At 36.5% G+C, this 23,691-nt stretch overlaps 1 protein-coding gene across 1 annotated transcript in view; it reads left to right on the top strand.

Moving 5' to 3' along the window:
- Positions 1–2,782: 2,782 nt before the first annotated feature.
- Positions 2,783–23,691, top strand: part of LOC140242619 (uncharacterized) — a 56,911-nt gene continuing 36,002 nt past the window's right edge. Inside the window, exon 1 of the mRNA XM_072322374.1 lies at positions 2,783–2,938. Within this exon, the coding sequence (XP_072178475.1) occupies positions 2,824–2,938 (115 nt within the window). The 5' untranslated portion in view covers positions 2,783–2,823. The remainder of the gene's footprint in view (positions 2,939–23,691) is intronic.

Below are 23,691 nucleotides of genomic sequence, written 5' to 3'. Positions count from 1 at the left end.
TTTTACGATGAAATGCATGATGTGCCATCACCGCCGGATGAAAAGATTCCGACAGCTCGTGATATCACAGTCAGAAATATATAGAAATAAAATAGACTTTCCAAACGTTGTTCATATTTGTACCTAACCGAAAGAGCATCTTCAGAAGACATGCACGGAGAACAATGTTACCTTAAACATGATCATGTCTGTACAGCAAGTCGATGGAAAGTGGACTTTTTTCTATAAGTGAAATTTTGTTCAGGTTTGTTCCCATTCATCGATGATGATCATGTCCACCCACTATAGAATATAAAACTTTACAAATCCACCGAAACGGTTTTTCCAAAATTCAGTGGCGTGTTCACAAATCATTCTTCGTACACTGAACTAAGATTTAGGGCGAATTCCCCTTCAATGTTGCAACGATGCATTTCGACATGTACATGGAGTACAGGCCTACGCAACAACTATAGGCTATAAGATGGCCGGGAGAGGGCATTTGTTTCAGTCTGATATGTTGAAGAGTCAGAAGTGTCATTTAGTCTGTATTTAGTCTGTCAGTCTGTCAAACTGAAATTAAAGGGATGGTATAATTGGTTAAGGTGAGGATTCCCCTTTCAATTTTTTGTGAGATACTTAGAAAGCACTTTGTGAAATTCGAAAGATCGTACAATTCCAAGAGGAATTCAAAATTTATGAGATGAAAATTGTTCTTGAAACGGCCGAGATATATCCAAAACAGAGCGATCCTAATAAAAGGTGGGACTCACCTTTTATTCATTGCTTTGTTTCACTTTGTTAGAATTATATGCTCTTTCATACTATTTTCATGAGAGGTTTCTCATTATCTTCAAAATCATCATCAAAAGGTGCTGGAAACCTGAAGCCCCATCTCAACGGAAACTGTCGCCATCCCTTTAAATGCATATAGGCCCTAAACACTGTTTGGTTGAAATCACGACTTGAAACAAAGATTAGAAAAACAATCTAAACCTGAAACAGGTTTATTCTATACTTTGCTTGCTTGGAATAACAAAATGAGGTGAAAGTTAGATATCCTTTATAAAAAGGACGATGATTCGACGGGACAGACAGGATATTAATTTCTCATAATCTCTAATGTTTGAGAGTGAATGGTGAATCTATTCTAGCCTGGGTATATACAATATGATGTGGTTGCGCCGAACTGAATTTGAATAAACAATTATATACTCGTCTAATAGTTTAATTCAAATTGCTGGTTTGGTTTTGTGGTTTGAAGTCATGACTTTTGACAAAAGATCGAAAATACAGACTATGTGTAGTTAACTCGGCGCAAGGCAAAAAAAAAAAAAAGGACAGGGAAAACTGAAACAGGTTTATTTTGCTTTGCTTGCATGGGAAAAAAGTATGAGGTGATGAAACTTTAGATCTCTTTCATATTAAACATGTGAGAATATCACCACGAACTAGACCTCAGCCTATAATAATTAGGGTGTATACATATTTCCACAATACATGCCATCGCCATCACAGACGGGCATCGTCCGGCCCTTCACATGCAGTTAGTCTTTTGGTCTTCTCTATCTGTGTGACAAGCGTTAAAAATGGGATTGTGCTTGAGGCGCTCGGCGGCGGCCTAAAATTATGCTAAATTGCCATGAAATTATGTCACATTATGCCAACCCATTGTGTTGCCTAATCAGCTATTAAAAAAAAAAATTCCTCACATTTTTTTTTTTTTGCTACGAATTATGATACCCAATCGGCTGACAAGCTAAAAAAAAAGGGGGGGGGGGAAGTCCTCTCTGTGTTTTTTTTTTTTTTGCTACGAATTATGATACCCAATCGGCTGACAAGCTAAAAAAAAAGGGGGGGGGGAAGTCCTCTGTGTTTTTTTTTCCCTAAAATTGTGGTGCCCAATCAGATGAAAAGCAAAAACAAAAACAAAAACATAAAACAAAAACAAACAAACAAACAAAACAAAACAAAGACTAAAAAAAGCCAAAGCTCCCAACTGTGGCGCTCAATCGGCCAAAAAAAAAATACATGTAATAATAATACAAAAGCCAAAGAACTCACAAAACCAGGTATTCGCAACGTTTTATTGTCAATTTCGTCGACAAATCAGCTGACAAACAAACAAACAAAAAAGGTACCTAGTATACACAAAACACCTATAGATTTCCTATAATTTTGTAACAATTATGCTAGAATTATGCTGAAAACAGACAAATTTTGCCAAGCATATAAATGCTCGTTAAGCTGAAGCGTCTAAAATTATGTCATGAAGCATATAAAACTATGCCAACTCTGGCAACGCAGCTTTTTATCGATCAATGTGCGGTTTTCGAAGAAGCCACAGCACGGGGGGGGGGGGTGGGAAAATTATAATTAGGGGTTTTCCCGGTTTGCTGACATACATCGCCATTGCTACCCATGCAGTACGCATCCGCGCGCACACGAAGGCATGAACGACGTCTACGAAATACGTACTCATTTTGTATGATGATTGAATGTACTGCACTGACTACAATCTGTACACTAACTGGTCGCGCAGTGCTAGCTAGCTACAATAGAACTGTACACTATAGTAAACTACCAAGCGATTGTGCAATGTGTTTAGTGAGGAATTCATGTTCAGAGCGGAGTAAGTTCACACCATCAAAACTACGGATCCTACAATCTCTACGTGTAACGTACATTAGGTGTTTTTCTCTTTCTCGTGAAATTGCTGAAGGACAATTCTGTGTAGAAAACACTGTGAATGTGCTGTGTAAAGTGGATCGTATGATGTGGCTGGTGTATGTTCACTCACAAATTGATGGTCAAAACTGAAAAATAAAGACTCCAAAAGTCAAAATGACTTCTCAGCCGGATCGGATGCTGTACATACGCGATATCCCCGTTCCAGTCAGGCACGAACTGTGTGGTTACTTGGACGACCTCACCGCGCTCAAGAACTGGAGAGATCTAGGTGAGATAACGGCTGCTGTAGTCTGTAGATTCTATTTATATATGTTTCATGGTTTGCTAGTTGATGGCGCGGCGGCGGTGTGCTAGAAATATGGGCCGAACTATGTACATTTACTACGAGGAGAGTGTGTATCCCATTCAATTTCACCTGGTGTGGTGGTATAAAACTATGCAAGCCCAAACAAGGTCATGATCCGGATGTGTGCATTCGATCACAGTGTGTAAACAGGGAGGTGGAACTTTCCACCTCCCTGAGACCCTGGTGTAAAGTAGCGCCTAGCGGCCTTTGCCCGATGATGCATGATTCACACTACAGTGCAGTGCAGTGGAAGCCAGGTGTTTCAGGATTTGGTGGAATTGATGGTTTACATAATAACCTACCCAGGAGAGTTTTGCAACCATGGTAACCCTGCATACTGAAAACCAGAAATGTGTATGTTTATTGTCAAAGTTTGTTGTGAAATATTTTCTTGAAAAAAAAAAAGGTGAAAGATCAGTTTCGAATTTGTATCACACACATCATGCACACAGTGAGATCATGGAGATAGTAACTGTTGTTAGACACAGCTCACGGACACAGGTGTTCACACACATGATAGAAATAATGAATTCTGAAAGTGCACCATATTTGCTAGTCTGCCTGATAAGTGGGCCTAGATTTCTAGAGTGAAATGTGGTGAACAGTGAGGTAAACTTTCCATCATTAGCAAATGATTATTAAGTACTTAAAGGTCCAGTTTACCTTTGGGAACAGTGATTTCATAAATGTTCAAGATATCACAGTTGATGCATATTATGTAGGTCTGTTGTATTGTCGTGGATATGTGGTACGTTAGGGGGCTGTGATGATGTGGTGATAGACCCCAGGACTCAAATGAATGAGTGGACGCAGGATTGTAGTTCACTTGACTTTATTGGTGTCAGTAAATTGACACACAAAAAAGAAAACCCTGCAAGAAACAGGAAAACAATCATAAGTTTGTATTCAACATTTCATTTCTTAATAAATTGATCCCCCTCTTTTTGCAATGCAAGAGCACTTCCCAAAATGTGAAAACTATATGTATATATGGTGCTAAATCTACAAATGTAATTACTTTCCATGCAGATCAAGATAGAAGCTATGATGCAATACACAATAAATTGTCTTCAACACTCGTGGACTCACTATCCACACAATTATCTCGAATATCCAAACTTCCCAGGATATCCACAAAACTCTATAACTCGTTCATCGCCCGATACATGAACTAGTATTGTATCAATGAACTCTAATCAGCCACCATCTAAACTCGCATGTACCATCTAAACATGCACTCGAATAAACAATTTAATCATTACCCCATAGCGACTATCATAAATCATGTACATACCAATAATTACTTCCATGTAAATCTGTTTCAGTTTCTGCATACCAAAAGCTTTCCCCCTTTTTAGCAATAGATAAATCACCAAAAAAAACATTCATTGTTGTATCATACACAGTTGCACATTATACACAAAAATGGTGAACAATTGCTCATAAATCATTCATGCCTACAGTACCCTAAGTCAGGTAGCAACTCGCTCTTTGAAAGTATGAACCCTCATCCTCAGACATGAGAACACCAGTACCGGAGGGCTGAACATCTCACCCATGAACACTAAAAATAAATACAGTAAATTGATTCTTCAGTATACCACTGTACTGTCATAATGTTCATTTAGGAACACAAAGATTCAATTCTCTTCTATCAAACTTTACACAAATTTCTCGATCAACATTACAATCATTCAACTCAAAAAATGAATCAATTATAGATTTACTTGACCATGCTTTGAATACAATACTCATCGAAATTATGATCATGCTATACATTAAAGAATGAAATTATTATAACAACCATTGATTAATTTATAAACTGGCGCCATGTAACATCATTAAGTCATGGGCGCCGCCATATTGAATAATCTAAACCATGGGTGCCGCCATTTTGAACAATCTAAATCATGGGCGCCGCCATTTTGAATTGACTCAAATTAAAACACCCTCCACCTAAATTCACACTTTGAAATACATTATATACCACAAATGATTTCTCAGTTCATATTATTTCCGTGAAAAGAACAAAAATCACATCAACTCAAATTTCTCCCATTTACATTCCAACGGCCCGATTTATACTGTCATTAGTTTAACTCAAACAAATTACAACCGACGTCTGTCAGTTTTATAACAATGTACACGTGTATACAATTAACTAATAACGTATTTTTACACTGTCACAAATCTCTTTCTCTTGATAGCTATAACACAATATAAAGGACTTACAGTTTGTCTTGTCCAAAAGAAACTCTGCCAAACCAAAAGACATCATAACAGGCAGAAAACAGCCAGACTCAACCCATTGCGGCAGGTTGCTTGTCCTAGCTACGGTGCGAGAGTGCGAAGTGAGGTGTGTGTCGTGCAGAGTGCAGTGCAAGTGTCCAAATTTCCCGCGGTACATACGAACAGCACAAAGGGCGCATTCATGTGCAACTCAACCCCTGGAAAATGACTAATATTCATCCGCCTACTGTCCATTTCTGTTTACAGCAAAATTTCACAAAATTATGAAAATTATCCTTCTCACTCCTATTTCTAAACACACAATCTAACCTTCCATTTTCCAACTACATATACCAAATTACGCATCACAAATAGGGAGTACATTAATTCCAGACACTAATTTCTGATACATCGGTGCATGGTCATCTTGAATACCTAAAGCATTCCGAATTCCTGACGGTGATTACCAAGCACGTTCGACAAAAAGCTCTTTGTAAACAACTCCTGTTTCACAACAACTGTCTAATGAGCTGTAATAAACTCACAATAAAACTAGTAGTCTTCAATAAAGTATTTTCATCACTTTCTCAATTTCCATTTCCCGTCACTATCATAAAACATCCTACCATATGAAATATTTGCAATGAAACCTAAAATATAAGGAGATATCAGGGTTTTTCTCAATAAACCGTAACTGTATACGGTTTAGTCTGGAAACATTTTTATTATAACTATTGTTCACATGTTGTGTATTTAACAACACTTAACATCGATTATACGGATTCAAATTTTGACAGTGGTTGTTTCTATCCCTAACTCACATTTTAGAACTATTTTAGAGCACTAATGCTTTCATCTGCAAATGGTAAATTATGCCTTTAAGTTATTACACATACAGTATGGTTAAAAGATTTGCATCTCCACAATGACCACATCACTTGTTCTTGTCTACCTGCTCAAATTTAGTGTCAAAAGAAGTGAAGGCCAGAACTACACTGCAGTTAAATTATGCACTACCCGATCAGACGCTGTGCGACTTCAGTACAGTGACAGGGCTGTGTAACGTTACAGTTTGCTCACCCTGAACCACTTTCTACATGTATCGTAACCAGTGCTGTAATCAGTAAACACGTATAGGATTCTCTAGGATAGAATGTAAGTGTTGGGGTCACCAGTGCAGTTACCTGAGCTGAACTAGAGACAGAGTACAGCTCGGAAATGTGGAATCCATACTGCTGCCAATATCAACTCACCTGAGCAAGTGCAAACATCAGCGGCCTGTTTCATCCAGGATGATCACAGGCAAACAGTATTTTCCACAACCCTAGTTCAGTATCCGCACTGGGCTAGGATAGCCTTCACTCTCATTGCCTTCTTGCCCAAAGTGTACTTTTCTACAAAATTCGGCTATGCTTCTTCTTCTTCTCCTTCTTCTTCTTCTTAGATCTTCTTTTTCTTCTTCTTCCTTCTCCTTCTTCTTCTCCTACTTCTTCTCCTACTTCTTCTTCTTCTTAGGCAACTTCTTTCATTAAACAAAAGGTACTGTTTACCATCGCGAGCCGTGATTTAAAAAATGTTCGAGTTATCACATTTTATATCCATCTAGTCTAGGTCAGTTGTATCACAAAACATCTACCATGTAAAAAATTTGCAATAAATCCTAAAGTATGAGTAGATCTATATCACCATTTTTCTCGATAAACCATAACTATGTACAATGTAGATGGCTTTAATATTCTAGAAACAATTTTTATAACTATTGTTCACATTTTGTATATTTGATATGCAACATTTATACTGATTAACATTTTTGCATTGGTTGTTTCTATCCCTAACTCACATTTTAGAACTGTTTTTGAAGCACTAAAAAGCTGGTTTTTGTTTCATCTGCATATTATGGAATAATGCCCTTAAAGTGCAGGCTCATAAATGCTTGAAGATAATTGTACATTGCTTTTGTGTGGGTAGGCTACGCCTGTAGGTGGTGGCTACTTCTGCTGGTTTGCATCCTGCTCTTTGCCAGGAATGAATGAAGCAGGATCTTTTACGTGTGTGAGTTGTGATTCTCTCACACACGGGACCTCCATTCTATGTTCCATCAAAGGGACAAAGTGTTTTTGCCTCTAATACAACCGAAGGTATGATTTACACACAAACTGCTCAGTTTGACTTGGAAACTGAACGCGGGTCCTTTGGATCCAAAGGACTCGTGTTCATCCTGTACATCAACGATCTCCAAAATTATGTTAGAAGAATCTTCTGTACCCCCGAGTATTAATAGTCATTCTCTTTTGTTTATCCTTAGTTTGGTCTTTAGTTGTACCTGTGCTCCTCATCCTATTCTCCACACTAGGCTTTGTTGGGACCTACACTCAACAAGCTTTGCTTTTTAGTAGGTTCCATCGTATTTCTCTTTTCATTCTTTACTTTGATTGAAAATGACACATCGACTGCTATGTACTATGTTTGTATTCCTGTTTCTTTTTGTTAAGGATATCCAAGCTGGACATTCTGTATTATTATAAATTTTGTTACATTTTATGTACAAGTGTATTTTCCATCGAGAAATACGAAAATTAAATTGAAATTGAAATTGAAAGACAGACACACTATCGACTGAGCCATGTCACTGCCCTGGTTGACACACTTTTTCCACCTGATGAGGGTATATCATTCCAGGCAGAGGTCACTACATTGAAAGACAAGATCGTGAACTCAAATTCTCAGTCCCTACATGTAGATCCACCATCGATTCTTTATACAGTTTGTATTCATTTTACCCGAAAGCCATGAGACTGTGGAATTGCCTGCCAGGACCTGTACCACTGCCAACCCAACATCATTCTTGGAACTGCCCCACCCATTCTCAGAACAGTGCAGGCTCCTGTTGAGCAATGCTGTTTTTGCTTGCAAGGGACCCTCTTCTCACATTTTGTTGTATGATATGAGAGACCAATGCACTGTATCCCTTTTTGTGCATGGCCTTGTTGTTCATCATCCCACTATACTTCATTTGTGAGCTGCATCAAGTGGAATTAAATTGCATCAAGTATCAAGTCAAGTATCAAGTCGGTGTCATATCAAAGCTCATAAATCACTGCCAATTACTTCATCACCTCCTTCAGGTAAATGTAATGTTGCTCCCATTGTCACTAGTGAAAACACATGATGCAGAATTCTGAAGGGCCAATTACACACTGTAATGAATCTACACTCTAAAGCTTTATATTTCAGGTTTCAGGTTTCAGGTTTATTTAATACGTCCATAAAAATCAACATATAACAGAAACAAGCAACATTGCAATCAATAAGACATTCATGAGAAATACCACAAAACAAAATGATTGGATAGTGTTAGGAGACAAGCAGGAAGGCACATCCTTCTAAATATTTAAGCCTGTCTCAAAAAAAAACAACAACAAACAAACAAACAAACAAACAACATTATATTATAATGAATCATGTCGTGGAAAATATCTTTGATAATAGAAAGACAATTCAATTTCAGCAAATCAAAACATGATTATACACACCTATCAGATACACACACACCGTATATGGACAACTACACACAAACAGCCTGTAGAACAATCAGAAAATTCATTGTATTGATTTAAAAGGTATTCAGAACTTGTATCTCCTTCTGTGGAATAATTGTAATGACATGCTGCTTTGAATATCAGGAGGAATTCCGCTCCATAGTTCCATTGACAAATATCGATTTTGGAGACGACAAGGTTCTGGCAAAAGGAACAGCATATATATTAGCATTTCTCATATTACACTACAATTATATAACTTAAAATAATCTAATAAACTTTAAGAATCATATGGTTGAAACGCATGTACATAAATATTGCACACTGATAAATGTAAATATCTTAAAACCTGAAAAGTTTCAATTGGTAAAATATTAGAGTAGTATGGGCATAATAATCACTGATTCATCGAACAAATGAGTTTCTTTTGAAGCAATAATATTCTATTTACATTTGACATACTAGAATTGGACATATTACCGAACAATAATTCAAATCTGGGAGAACTTTTAATTAAATTTATTAGAAACATTGACTCTGTCTTTATAAAGCAAAAAAAAAAAAAGGAGTGGGGCCAAATAGATCGCTTGGGCACGCCGCATCTCACCGACATCAACTTTCATTCTGCAGCTTCAGAAGTCACAAACTGCTTGCGATTACTCAAATAACTTACAAACCATTTCAATATTACCCCACGAATTCCACACTTTAAATAAAGCTTAAATGTAATAAAATTTCATGATGAAGAGTATCAAAAGCCTTACTGAAATCTAAAAATAACCCTATCATTATATCTCTATTATCCAAAACATTTACAACTTTATGAACAACTTCAATAATGGGAGAAGATGTGGAGTGACCCACCCTAAAACCATGCTGACTATATTATGCTATTGCACTTATCCAGAAATTTTATTATGCTTGCATACACACTTTTCTAAAAATTTTGAAAACAACGGTGAAATAAAAACAGGGCAATAATTTTACATCTGTTCCACCTTTGAAAATAGGAATAACTTTCACAATTTTCATTTGATCAGGTACAGTGCCTGTAGTAAATGATAAGTTGATTATTGCACATATAGGGATAGACAAAATATGAACAACTTTCTTTACAATAGCTACATCAACATTGTCAAAACCAGGACTCTTATCTTTTAATTTATGCACTATATCAATGATTTCTTTTGGGGTGCATGGCATGTAAAAGGCACTTGCTGGGTTTTTATGAACATATTGCATACATTTATCATATTCTATATTATCACATTGACCTGCCACACTTTCTCCAGTATTGATGAAATATGTGACCCGCTACAACAAAGTGATCCTAAAGTCGGGCGAGGTCGATTATTTGAAAATTGCATGACACAAATCCCTAATCTTTCTGCTTTAAATTGATAACACATCGTATAAAAATAATCGGCTGCGGAGATGTTTAAAAGAGAGCATGTCGATACGTCTGGGAAATCACTGTTTCGAGAAAAGCGCCCTAAAAGTTCTCCTTGCGACGCAATCACGATCAAAGCACACGCAAGTCAGTTTTCACCTCCGAACAATAGAAGGTAAGCCCTAGCAACCCCCGAAATGCTCATTCAAACACGGCGTCTGTGGTCTCCTCACCGACCAATCAGTGACCAGGATGGCAGGAGAAGCGGCTGGGCATAGCACGCACCAGTTGACTGGGCAGTGTGCAAGCTTCACGCTTCGGTTAGCGGCAAGCAGCAAACTGACCAATGAGATCACTCTGGTCATTGTTAGGGGCGGAGCCGATGTGTGGCGCTCACTCCAATGTTCGAACCAATTTCTGCTTTGTTGAAACGCCAAAAAAACATGGCCCAGAAAAACACTATTTTTTGGTCTTTCCTTTCATCATTTTGCTTCAAAATTTCGACAGATGATAGAAGACGTGTCAGACTCTAATAATATGTCAAATTCAGAAAATTGTAAGTTTTGACCAATTTTGATGCTCTGACTTCAAACTCGATTTTGACGGCTTCGACCGTGCGCAACTTTAGGACCATTTTGTTGTAGCGGGTCACATATTCATTAAATGCATTACTTATTGCACATTTCCCAGTAATTTCTTTATTATTTCCATGAACAGTAGTGGGTAGCACATATTTCTTAACTCCAGAACCAATTATGCCATATATTATCTTCCATGTGCTTCTAATATTGCCAGAGGCCTTTTCAAATTTCTTTTTAAAATAAAATCTTCTTGCATTTTTAATTTCTTGAGTTACATAATTTCGTAATAGTTTATATTTGTCGTATCTCTCTTGAGTACGTTTTCTCAAATATCTTTTATACATAATATACTTTTTATGAAATAACTTTTGTAACGCCTTATTAAACCATGGCTTGTTTCTGAACTTTTAATCTTTTTCAAAGGAAACACAAATTATATATATACAGAAATTTCTTCAAAACTTCATCATATAGGCTACATTAAAATCACTAGCATTTACCTTCCAATTTACAACTGTTTACATTTACCTCTTTCCCAAATTTGCAAATATCATCATCATTTATTACATGCTTATATACTGGATCAGAATTATGAAAATCTAATTCTAAATGAGAAAAAATGATATTGGAAAATGATCACTTATATCTGCCAATAATAAAGTAAACATATCCACAAAGTCATTTAGTAAGTATCTTATCCAGTAAAGAGACTGTACTATTTGTCATGCGAGTTGGGCTATGAATAAGTACTGGGTATATGTGCAATTTACCATACAAACATCTAAAAAATCAGCTACTTTTTGACAATCAGAAATACTCAGTAAGTTAATATTAAAATCTCCTAATAAATAAAACAACTTATTTTCTTTATTTACAGTCATCAAAATTTCATTCAAAATTTCAGTAAAAGTTGCGCACATTGATCTTGCGGGCGATGCACAGCACCAACTACGATATTCTTATTTAAAAAAAAAAATAAATATTTCGATAAATATAGACTGAAAACATGAAACATTCACAGTTAAATTATATCTACACTTAAAATCTAATTTGCTGACCATATATAATGCAGCTTTACCACCCCTCCTATTTTCTCTACCATTACACACAAAATTATACCCACCTATATCAAAATATGAATCTTTACATCTTAACCACACTTCAGAAATACCTATGATTAAAAATTGTACATCAAGAACATTTATTAAAGTAATAACATCATATCAACATTTTTATTCACACTTCTACAATTCATATGCAGGCAAGAAAATGATTTTTCAGACATAATTTTGTTTTTGTTAAATTCATCATGAGTATAAAAGGCATTAGAGGGTTCAAAGTCTTCATCATTAATTGTCATTTGGAGGAGATAAATATTGAGATACTGCCTTCATATCATATTGTTTCAGTGACTGTGAGAGTGATTTTTTTTTTTTTTTTTTTCAGGCACCATCCATACTGTGCAACGTAATTCATGAATCTGAATGCTTACCAAAGGTGGAAAGTTCAACAGAAAAGAAAAAGAGAACTAGAAAGAGGGACTGATAACACCCTATTCAGCTCCCAGAGCATGGGCTCACCTGCAAATTAATGATTCCTTGGCACAAATTGTTAATCACATGCAATGAATAACCAAGGAGGTACTAGGCGAGCCTAGTACCTCCTTGGAATAACAGGGTTGTTGGTTGCAGTGCCTTCTGAACTGAAAGGTACAGTTTACCTTTGGGAGCAGTGTTTTAAAAAATGTTCAAGATATCACATTTGATGCAGATGTGTAGGTCAGTTGTATCACAAAACATCCTACCACGTAAAAAAGAATTGTACCAAAGCCTAAAATAGTTAGAGATATCACTATTTTCCTCACTAAACCATAAATGTAGATGGTATCTAGTCTAGAAACATTTTTATTTTAACTTTTGTTCACATTTTGTATATTTAACAATACTTAACAATGATTATATTGAATCAAATTTTTACATTAGTTGTTTCTATCCCTAACTCACGTTTTAGAACTATTTTGAAGCACTAAAGCTGGGTTTTTGTTTCATTTACAAATGGTAAATAATGCCTTTAATATCATTGATTGTGTGCATAACAGTAGTGATGGCATTAACCATCGGTAGGAGAGATGTTGATTTTGAGAGTGTCAAGCTCTGAAGAGCACTGGCTCTGGTTAGTTTAGGGTTTTCAAGTAGTTTTGAAATTGTATGTGGCTGTAAGTCAGTTGTTATTTGTTCTGAATGTAGATGAATTGTTATGCCATATATACACACAGTGTATTTAGTGAGTCTAATTTTTTCACAAATCAGGACTTACCGACAATTTCATGAGTGGTGAAATTCACAATTTTGGAGTACCCTAGTAGTGAATAAAGAAATGTACGTGACTGTGCATATTACACTCATGTCGGGATGAGAGTTAAATTTTCATGTGTTTTTGAATTTCATGAAAAGCACCCGGCTCAAAAAAAATTGCAAAAATAAAACCCTTGCAAAATGTTCAGTGCATACTGTAATTGTACAACTCAGCCTACCAAATTCAGAGACCCTCTCCCCCTTCACTCTCAACCAGGGTTTCATTTAAATGATTTGTATCGTGTAAAAAACTTTACTTTTTTTTATAGTGCTACATTAAATGCAGGCAGGCAACAAGAATGGTTAACTCAGTTCAGATGAAGTTAATTTGCTTTAATTTGCTTTAAGTAATTTAAAGGTAACTGGGTAATCATGCTCATGTAGAATTTGATTCTTGTAGGATCTCAGCCTTTATGTAGTAATCAAAAGAATAAGGGAAGCACTACAACCATGTACTGTAACTATGTTGCACCCACCTTCAAATGTACTTTACCATCAAAATGTTGTCAATTAAAATGTATTTTGAACATGGATGTTTAACGTGTAGTTGGGGAAGTGGGATAGTTTCAAAACAAAGCTGTGTTCTTTGTTAAATCAAGTATGTAGACTAGTGTATCAAAGTTACAGTATAACATGCATTACATAGAAACAGAAGTAATGAGTATGCTGTTGTTCTTTTCATTCTATACCTACCACAATTAGAGAGAAAGATGTTTGAACTTTATGATGAGAGTGTACATTATAATATTTATGTTACAACTATAGATAGCCCTCTCAGACCTACCATTTCAAAATGCACTTGAGGTTACACTATAGTACATATATTTTATGCAAACACAACATGGTGGTACTGACAGGGTTGAACATACGGGTGCACGTCACGAGACCGACACCCACGAGTCATACAGCCCACAAGTCATACAGCCCATGAGTTATACAGCTCACGAGTCATACAGCCCAGGAGTTCGACACTAAGCTAACAAGGCCCACGAGACCGACATATTAAGCGCTGTATTGTATCTGTCGAACTCGTGGGCTGTTTTTACTTAGTGTCGGTGTCATGGGCTTTATTTGCCTAGTGTCGAATTCGTGGGCTGTAGGACTCGTGAGCTGTATGACTGATGGGCCTGTTTTCAATGTCGAACTTGTGGGCTGTATGACTCGTGGGCATCGGTCTAGTGGGATGACCGCGAACATACATGTACGAGTACTATACCGGGATGGTACAATCTATGTGCATTATAAATGTATTGGGAGTGAAATGTCAATGTGTCACTCTGGCATTGATGCTTCATGCAATTTGTGAACTGAAAACTTTCTTTTTATTATTAATCAGTGGGTACACAATCTTTGGCTGACAAGCATGGATGCTATACCGGTAGTACTGTAGAGATACATTGTATGCATAATAACCAGCAAGTAGTGAAAGTCTTCGACCTAGTAGTTCAGTGTAGTTCAGTGTAGTTCAGTTCCTTCGTCATATTTGCCAATGGCTGGTAAGATCACATTGTACTTCCATGGTGAGTCTGAGTCAAGTACTATTAGGGTCAGCTAGTCTCAGTCACCTATATGAAAAAAATCTGGTGTAAATGGTGAAAAATGGTGCAAATCCTAGAAACCGCTATAGATTGACAAAAATAGTTTCATAGATATATGGGAAGAATGGGAAAATGGAAAAAGGTCAACAAAAAGAAGCAGAAGTTACATGTAAAGGAGAAAAGGGGAAAAGAAAGAGAGGAGAAATTTGAAGGAAGGTACATGTAGGAAGAGGAAGAGGAGTTAACGATCAGGAGTAGAAAGATGAATTTAGGTCAGTATTATAAAGAACAGAAAAATGATGAAAGACTGAATCAGTGAAATTGCATCAGATTCTTTTTCATGGTTTTATAAAATGATGTACAATGTACTTACAAATTTGTATGCACAAAGAGCAATGCTTCACAAGTTTTTCGGAAGTGAAAATTTACCTTTCTATATTATAGTCAAGGAAGGTATCTCATGTGATTGGCTATTAGTAGACAACAAAATCATGACTGAAACAGGATACAGATGAAATACCAGTACTTAGTGGCATTGAAGAGCAGTATACAATGTTTAAATAAAGATTGATTGCGGCTTGTTTACATCGCTGATGAAGTGTGGCTGACCAAATATGGTGCTATTCCATTTGGTTAAGGCTTGGTTAAAAAGCTTTGTAACACCAATACATTGATTGATATGTTATCATCTCTTATTGCAGGTAACTGACAAACTGTGCTAGGAAGTGTGTTGGCTTTTCTAGAACCATAAATTCCTATAGAGTTTAAAGGTTGGGATGAGCCAAACGTAGATTTAAGATTTCCAGATTGGAAAGGTGTGTGTGTGTGGGGGGGGGGGGGGGGGGAGGGGGGGGGGGTGTCATGGCTTAAATTACAAGTTAGTAATGTAAACTAAACACTGTATCAGTGTGGCCCAGTTTGTACGATAATGCATTCATCTCATTCATCGCAAGAATATCGAAAATTGGGTGTTTCATCATATTACATTTTATCTGAATTTCACTGGCTGGTGCATTTTGTTGGTTGTTTCATTATTGCCATATACTTGTCGTGGTAAAATTTATAATGTACTTTGAATGTGCTTTAATATAGAAAATATCTAGAAGGTAGAAGTCCTTGTTTTAAGACCAGCAATATAAGATATCAGGCTTACCAGAGTTCTGGACTTACACCAATTATTGTACTTTATAATGCAGCAGGAGTGAGCCAGCTTTTATTTGTGCATGCTTTTTCTCTTTTTTTTTTGGGGGGGGGGATGGCTGCTGATGAGGCATTTACATGTATATCATTACTGCAGGAACAACAATCAAATTGTATGATTGTATCAAATGATAAGGAAAGTGCTACAATGTTGTAGCTGTTTCATGTACATTACACATGTATATGACTGGTATTTTGTAAATTTGCCTGTGCCTACATTGTACTATATAGCAGTCATTAGTGTTATTAATGACTCTTACCGGTACTTAACAAACGGTTGTGTGCACTCAGCTTCATTACCTACTGTGTGATTTCTGTTAGCTTGGAACTGATGGATGCCAACCTGTTTGAATCTTGCAAAAATGACTGCCACAGAGTGTAAATCATGCCACCATTTTATAAAACAAATAATGTGATTTACTTGATCAGACCTTAGTACATTGTGTAAAGCTCTCCATCCTACGTAACTTTTGAACTTTATCCAAAACACACTCGACTTTCCTCCATACAGTTGGCTTATGTTTCTGGCCGTTCAATGTTATTATTGGGTGGATAATTAAATTGTCAATGCCCTATGTAATATGCATAATTTGTATGATATTTCATTGTAAGCTACAAAGGTCATTGTTTTAAATAGTGTGGTGCACTCTTTGTTTATTTGTTTGTTTTTTGTTTTTGTTTTTTTGACAGTCATTGGGTTTTTCAGGTGATGACATGAAACATATAGGCATAGCCTTTCTGTCTGTCTCCGAACACTTTCAAGTGTATTGTATATTCGTGATGTAACTGATGCTTATGTGATCATTCTTTTCTGTATTTTTTCTCTGTTTTTACTGAAAGTGTTGAATAAATCTGAATCTGAGTTCTGTCATCTGAGTTCTGTCATATCCCAGCAGAGCATTCAATTTTGTTCTTTACCCCTTTATGCAGATTTTGAAACATTTTAGGTTTGGTACGTATTAGCCTTCTGTGTGCCTTTAACTTCCCTCAGTAACATTATTTACAATGGTAAAGCCAGCCAGTTAACACTAAAGATTATATGTTGTCAGAGAAAAGATTCCCCTCAATATTTATATTGCACAATGAATTCCAGTAATTCTCTATCATTATATTTTTCCTTCCTAGTAGAGGTCACTTGTTCTTCTGTCTTCAATAAATGATGGATTTGTTTGATTGTTTGTGTTGTGTTGTTTGTTTCCAAATATACCTCTACCATGAAGTGTCGTCAGAGGCATAATACTTTCAGGTAGTCAGTTGGTACGTCCTCTGTCCGTAATCAATTTTGTGGACAGCATTTATAACTTATGAACCATTCGAGGAACCGGTATCCACATAAAGCTTGGCATACATGTATCTATGCATGTATAAGAGTGAACGAAGCTGTTTCTTCAAACTTTTGGGTGCACGTGCTAAAGTTCAAAGGTCAGTTGTCAAATTTTTAGAATTTCACCATTTCCCCAGTATCTCTGCAGAGCCTGAAGGTGTTTCATGAAACTCAGTGTTTTCAAAATATAATATTACCACATAAAGATTCTTTTGGGGGAAAGTTTTAGGCTCTTGGATCAAAGGTCAAAGATCAAGTAAAAATGCTAAAATGTCATTTTTCTCTCCACATACACTGTATCTTGGGAATGGCTCAAGGTACATGTGTATCTTCATGAAATGTAGTAGTACATGTGCTTGTATTGCCTAATAGTTCACAATGATTCTCTTTGGAATTTTGGGTCAAAGGTCAGGTTTAAGTGCCAAATTCTCCTATTCAATGCCAAAATTATATTTTCTCCATACCTTGGAAATTACATACACTTAATAATCTGACTAAATATGTATTTTACACACTTCTGCACAGTGCGTCTGTAAGAAAAGATTTTGGCTTTGAGGTCAGAGGTCAAGTAGAAGTATCCAAATGTGTGCTATTTATTTATTTGTTTATTAATTAATTAATTAATTAATTTATTTATTTATTTTTAGAGGGAATAAAGTGACTGACCAGGAAGAGGGTGTACGATGCAGGAGAGGAGTTCATGCCATCTGAATGCTGTGTTATCACCTAACTTGAGAGTGCTTTAATATATGAGTTTTCCCTACGTTTCATCCAAGATAATTTACATTTTGCATTTATACATATGTATGATATACATAATATGTATATAAGCATACATGCATGTATATATATTATACTGAATTTTGATTGTGATCATCTGATAGACAGTTAAATCCAAGATTGCTAAAAGGGCAAGTCCAAGCTATTTTGCACCAGTAACGCGTGGGACATCACAAGAAGATTTAGCCCTATATTGCACTGTTAAGATTGAAACTTCATATGTTGGGTTGCTTTTGATAGCTAGTAGGTATCTTCATTCAAAACAATAGAAATAATGAGAATCACGCGTTCAGTATTTAATTTATGCAAATTTATTCTCCAGTAACGCGTGGGACCACAAAAATTGTCCTTTTTTTCTTCTTTTACTTTTATCTCAATTATTGTGAAAATACTTGGTATACTATAAAATCATTACAAACATCTTTTCGTACAACAATTACTGTACCTGAAACAAAACATTTCAGAAAAAATCATGAAACTGTTTTCTCTCAAGGTCAATTATAGAAAGATAGGTATAGTAACGCGTGGGACAAGTAACGCGTGGGACATTTTTGTCACTATGAATATTGTGATGTGAATTGCACATTTGCTCAGAGAAACTTTAATATGGGGTACTAATTATCTAAATAGATGTATTTCTAATAAATTCTTGCAAATTCAAATGATTTAGACCCACCAAAACAATAGATATAATAAAAAATATGAAATGCCTGTGTTATCCTTTATTTTTTAACATTTGACTTTGAATGTGACCTTGAAAATAGCATGTAATGATCTTTTGTGAATTATTTATCCAAAGTGGAGTTTTTCACCAAATTTCAAGTCAGAATTCAGAAAATTACAAAAAATCCCTCAATAATGTACACATTTCCCATAGAAGACTAAGATTTAGTACACTTCCATTGACTTGTACACAAATCGTCCCACGCGTTACTAAAATGTCCCACGCGTTACTAAATCTAATTGAAAATTACAAGTATGAGATTTATCAGACTAACTTTTTATCTCTTGGATATGATTAGGTCCATTGTGAATTTGGTCTTTTGAAAGTTTCAGGTCAATTAAATCATTAACTTTTATGCAAATGAGAAATAATGACCTAAAAAAGTAACGCGTGGGACATGCTAATTTTGGCCCATCCCTCATTTGCATATTTAATCAGTTGAGAAACTGAAAATCACAGTCATGATAACTTGTTAGTCAGACTTAAGGTCACCATACTTATTTTCGTAAAAACTTGTAAAAATTAAAAGATATATTTTAAAATGCAGAATTTTTGAATGTCCCACGCGTTACCTCTAAATTTTAATTTATGCAGATTAATTAATTTATTGCTGGTTATGCGGAAGGATTTTTACTTTTTCTTCTTGAAATTCATGTATTTTAACTTCTTAGCTTTAAAATGATACCAAGTTTATGTAGATTGACCCATTTTGAATTTTCAGTCTTGTGTGATCAAATAGCTTGGACTTGCCCAAAAGTGCATCCATTATACAGGGCTAAACTACAAGCTAAAAAAAAAAAAAAAAAAGGTTTAGAACTTCACAGTAATCTTTGGCTAAGATTTTAATAGCAACATTGTGAAAGTTATGTCATTGTATCTAATAAACATATGAGAAAGTTGGACTGATCAATTTATAAAAGTCCCTTAAAAAGGAAAGTGAGATAGAATGGATTTAGAACTAATATATAATCTAGCTGACACTGCATTGAATGTATTCCATACAACATTTCTGAGTTAAAGCAAGGTTCCTCAGGAACCATTAAGTTTTACATTGATCAGTTTTCATTGACATGTGACAGCGTTGTGACTGGAATGCATTCTCACGTGCACCCAGCTTGGTAATCTTTATTCCATGTTGCAACATTCCATATTGTGCACATTGATGCCAAGAGAAGACCTACAAGCTGAAAGGGAGAGAGAGCTGGGGGGGGGGGGGGGGGGGACATTCGAAACTCTAGTCAGAATTGGGTGCACTATCATTAGATCTTTTCCTCAGTTAGGGAATGTTTCATATCAGCTATTGTGACCACCTGCACATATACATTGTACTGTCAAATGGGAGGGGGGGGGGGTGGGTAGGTAGGGAGAGACTTCAAACAGTGGATATTTGTTTGCTAAACTAGAGCTGACTAAAGTACAGAGACTGGGAAACTGTGTGCCAGAATAAAAGATAAAAAAATGCGAGTGTAAGTGTACTGATATTTTCACTCTAGTATAGCATTGTTCATATCATTGCAGAGATTCCAACTCTCCCACTTTTGGCGGGGAGATCTCCTGCTGTGAGACCATCTTTGCAGAATCTCCTGCTCTTCCGCTTGAGATTGAATTTCTCCCGCACTAGCTGTGTGTCTTCAGCTTAAAGGCATAATTTACCATTTGCAGATGAAACAAAAATCTAGCTTTAGTGCTTCAAAATAGTTCTTAAATGTGAGTTAGGGATAGAACCAAGCAATGTATAAATTTGAATCAGTATAATCAATGTAAAGTATTGTTAAGTATACAAAATGTGAACAATTCTCATAAAAATGTTTCTAGACTAAACTGTCTACAGTTATGGTTTAGTGGGGGAAAAAGTGATATCTCCCTATATTGTAGGTTTTATATGAAATTTTCATATGGTTGGATTTTTGTGATGCAACTGACCTACACATAGGCTCATCAAATATGATATCTCCAACATTTTATAAATCACTGCTCCCAAAGGTAAACATTGCCTTTAAGATGTATTTCTGTCACTTAAGATTTAGGTTACTCCAATCCAACTGCAGTTTTAGACATGATGATCAAAAATATGGCTAAGATACACGTTGCACCTGCGAGCATCAATCTGTATCTCTAGAGTCTCCATGGCCCTCCTTTTAAAAGAGCCCTAGACCCCGACTCTTCTCACTCGTTATCTAAGTGTGCAACACGCACAATAATATTGTGCGCATGTTCCTTGTGAGTAGTCTATGACTCCAGTGTGCAAGAGGGACTTGGTCCAGGTTAAAAGATTCTTGATGTTGGAGTCTCTGTAATTGTATTATTGTATCCCCCGAACTGAGTTCGGAGGATACATGGCCTCGTTCCGCCACGTCCGTGTCCGCCGCAGAGATTTTCTTGTGAGCACTCTACTGGCTGCAGTTCTTCTTCAATCATCTTCAAATTTGGCATGAAGGAGTTTTATGGTAAGACGAAGAAGCCTACTGTTTTTGGTGATGGCGCCCTCGCTTGTTTCGTCTTTATACATGAAAAGATAAACTTAACAGGATCTGCTTGTGTGTGCGATGCTGGCCTCGTTTCTCAACTGATTTTTTTTTTTTTCAAATTTGGCATGTAAATGTATCATAGTCCAATCTATCTATTGATAGTGCTGCCCTCACTGTTCCACCTTTTACAGGGTCAAAGGTCACCCTGATCATGTCAAAATTTGCAGAAGTGCTTATTTATGCAATAACTTGATTGTTACTCAGTGGATTTTATTCAGACTTGCTAAGGAGATGTATGGGTAGTCATTCTACATGAAGGACACAACAGTTTGTGGTGACGGCGCCCTCAGTGTTCCGACTTGGATGCCAGTGCACATTTCTTGTGTGTGCTGTATCAGCCACATTTCTTATCAGATTTTCTTCAAATTTGGCAAAAAGGTGCATAATATTGAAATGAAGATGGCTGTATTGTTTTTGGTGGTGGCACCCTCGCTTGTTTCGTCTTATACAACATTCTAGCCTGAAAAGTAATCCAAATGGGGTATGGGACGGGTTCGGGGGATACATGTGCTCGATTGCGAGTGCTCTAGTTATCATTAACGTTATCATAATTTACTACCACCATTATCATCAACATCATCATCATCATCATCATCATCATCATTTCATCATTTCATCATCATGTATGCTACATATGTCTGGTGAGTTGATCTGGTAAGACTGGTATCAGAACTTGGTTTCTTTCGTCCATCTCTCTTTCTCTTTCCTTATCTTTTTCTTCCATGAGCATCATGTTGGACCCCCTTGGTTTATTGTATTGATGCTATGTATTATCGGTTACCAAGGAGTCAAGTGTTTTGCGTATTGTTGGCAGCTGTTTTGTATGGAAATGTATGTAAATTTATGCATAATTATGTATGTGTAGTGAAAATGGTTGAAGTTGTATGAAATAACCCTGCTGCATATCAGTACCATATCAGTTTAATAATATTGCTTAAAATTAATTGAACTGTGAAGCAGTACCATTATATTATGGAGAATAAGCAAATCAAATCAAATCATTTATTGTCATATTCATTTTCATAGTCTTCAACATTGATCATCAGTGTCATTGCATACTGTAGTCATCTGCAGCTGTTGCCACTTCATACCCGTTTGTTGGGGTTTTCAGAATTTTTTCATGACTTCCGGCTCTTCAGCACAACTCGATCAGCCATTCTATGATAACATTCTTAACTTAATGAGTGGTGTAATTATTCATCAAGAGTCCTACCCGGTGTAAGACTCTCACAGACTGACAAGATGAATAATTGCTAAAGTACACCCTTTAATTGTCTCTATTTTGCAATAGGCAGACTTGTTTCAGTGAGTTGTTTCGTTGCTACTGTGTAGTTGCTATAATCACTACTGTGTTTAGGCCATACTCAGTGAAGCGTCGGACTGCACGCTCACTATAAAAGTCTGATTGCAGCACAAAAGCATCAACAATATGTGAAGCATGTTTTTCTTCGTCTTTTTTTTTTTGCCATTGATGTATACGTAGGCTCAGATCATCAGACAGACTCATGGTTAGCAATCCTACACAGTAGCTTCCTGGTCTGCTAATGTAGTGAAAGGGTTCGGCAGAGTTTAAAGGACAAGTTCACCTCCACATACATAAGGATTGAGTGAATGCAGCAATATTTAGTAGAACACGTTAGAGAAAGTTTGAGGAAAATCAGACAATTCGTTCAAAAGTTATGAATTTTTAAAGTTTCTGCACAGTCACTGCTGAATGAGAAGACTGCTACAGTGTATGATATCACATGCATAGAATGATAAAAATGAAAATATAAAGAGAATTCCACGAAATTTCATTTTTTTGCAAAAAGCACAAAATTTCTCTCAACTCGCATCTGATGTATTATGTCAAGGTTAATAATATTCCCACTGCCTTCTGAAAAAAAGTGCTCTTTTATTATGCAAGAAAAAGGAACATACAAGGCCCATTTACACTTGCTTGGAAAAATCACAATTTTTCTAAAATCGCGACATTTGAGTGCAAGTTGCTAAGCAACTACACCCAAATGCCCGCGAAACATCGCCAGAAAAATCGCCATCCGGAGTGCGATTTTTTTAAACATCGCGATGTTTGAGGCGAAGTTGGCGAGTGTAAACCCAAGCTGCAGAAATATCGCGATTTTTCATTGCGTGACTTTCGGTATCGGATTGCACCGGGAGTTTACGCGCGCTCCCGATCCCTCTTTGGTACGTCGGTCAGACGTCATTGCCCAGAGTTCTACAGGTTTAAACGGCCGATCCTTGGCTCGTGGTCTCTCACCTCCCTCTCCCTGATAAAACTAGTACATGTACGTGAAAACTAGTAGCAAACCTGAAGTTATCCAACCACGTATCATCACCCCATGACGACTTAACAAAATAATGTTCTCCCAGAAATGCATTGATTGTGGGAGTGCCCATACTGCTCTCGGTATACGTTGTTTGTGGAATACAGGAGTACGTAATAAGTGTCGGTTAAACAATGGTGAGTTCTTGCTGTCGCCTGATA

The sequence above is a fragment of the Diadema setosum genome, chromosome 2 (assembly GCF_964275005.1).
Source record: "Diadema setosum chromosome 2, eeDiaSeto1, whole genome shotgun sequence".
Taxonomy (NCBI): Eukaryota; Metazoa; Echinodermata; class Echinoidea; order Diadematoida; family Diadematidae; genus Diadema; species Diadema setosum.
The sequence above is the reverse complement of the archived record's forward strand: the minus strand, read 5'-3'. Positions and strand labels throughout refer to the sequence as shown.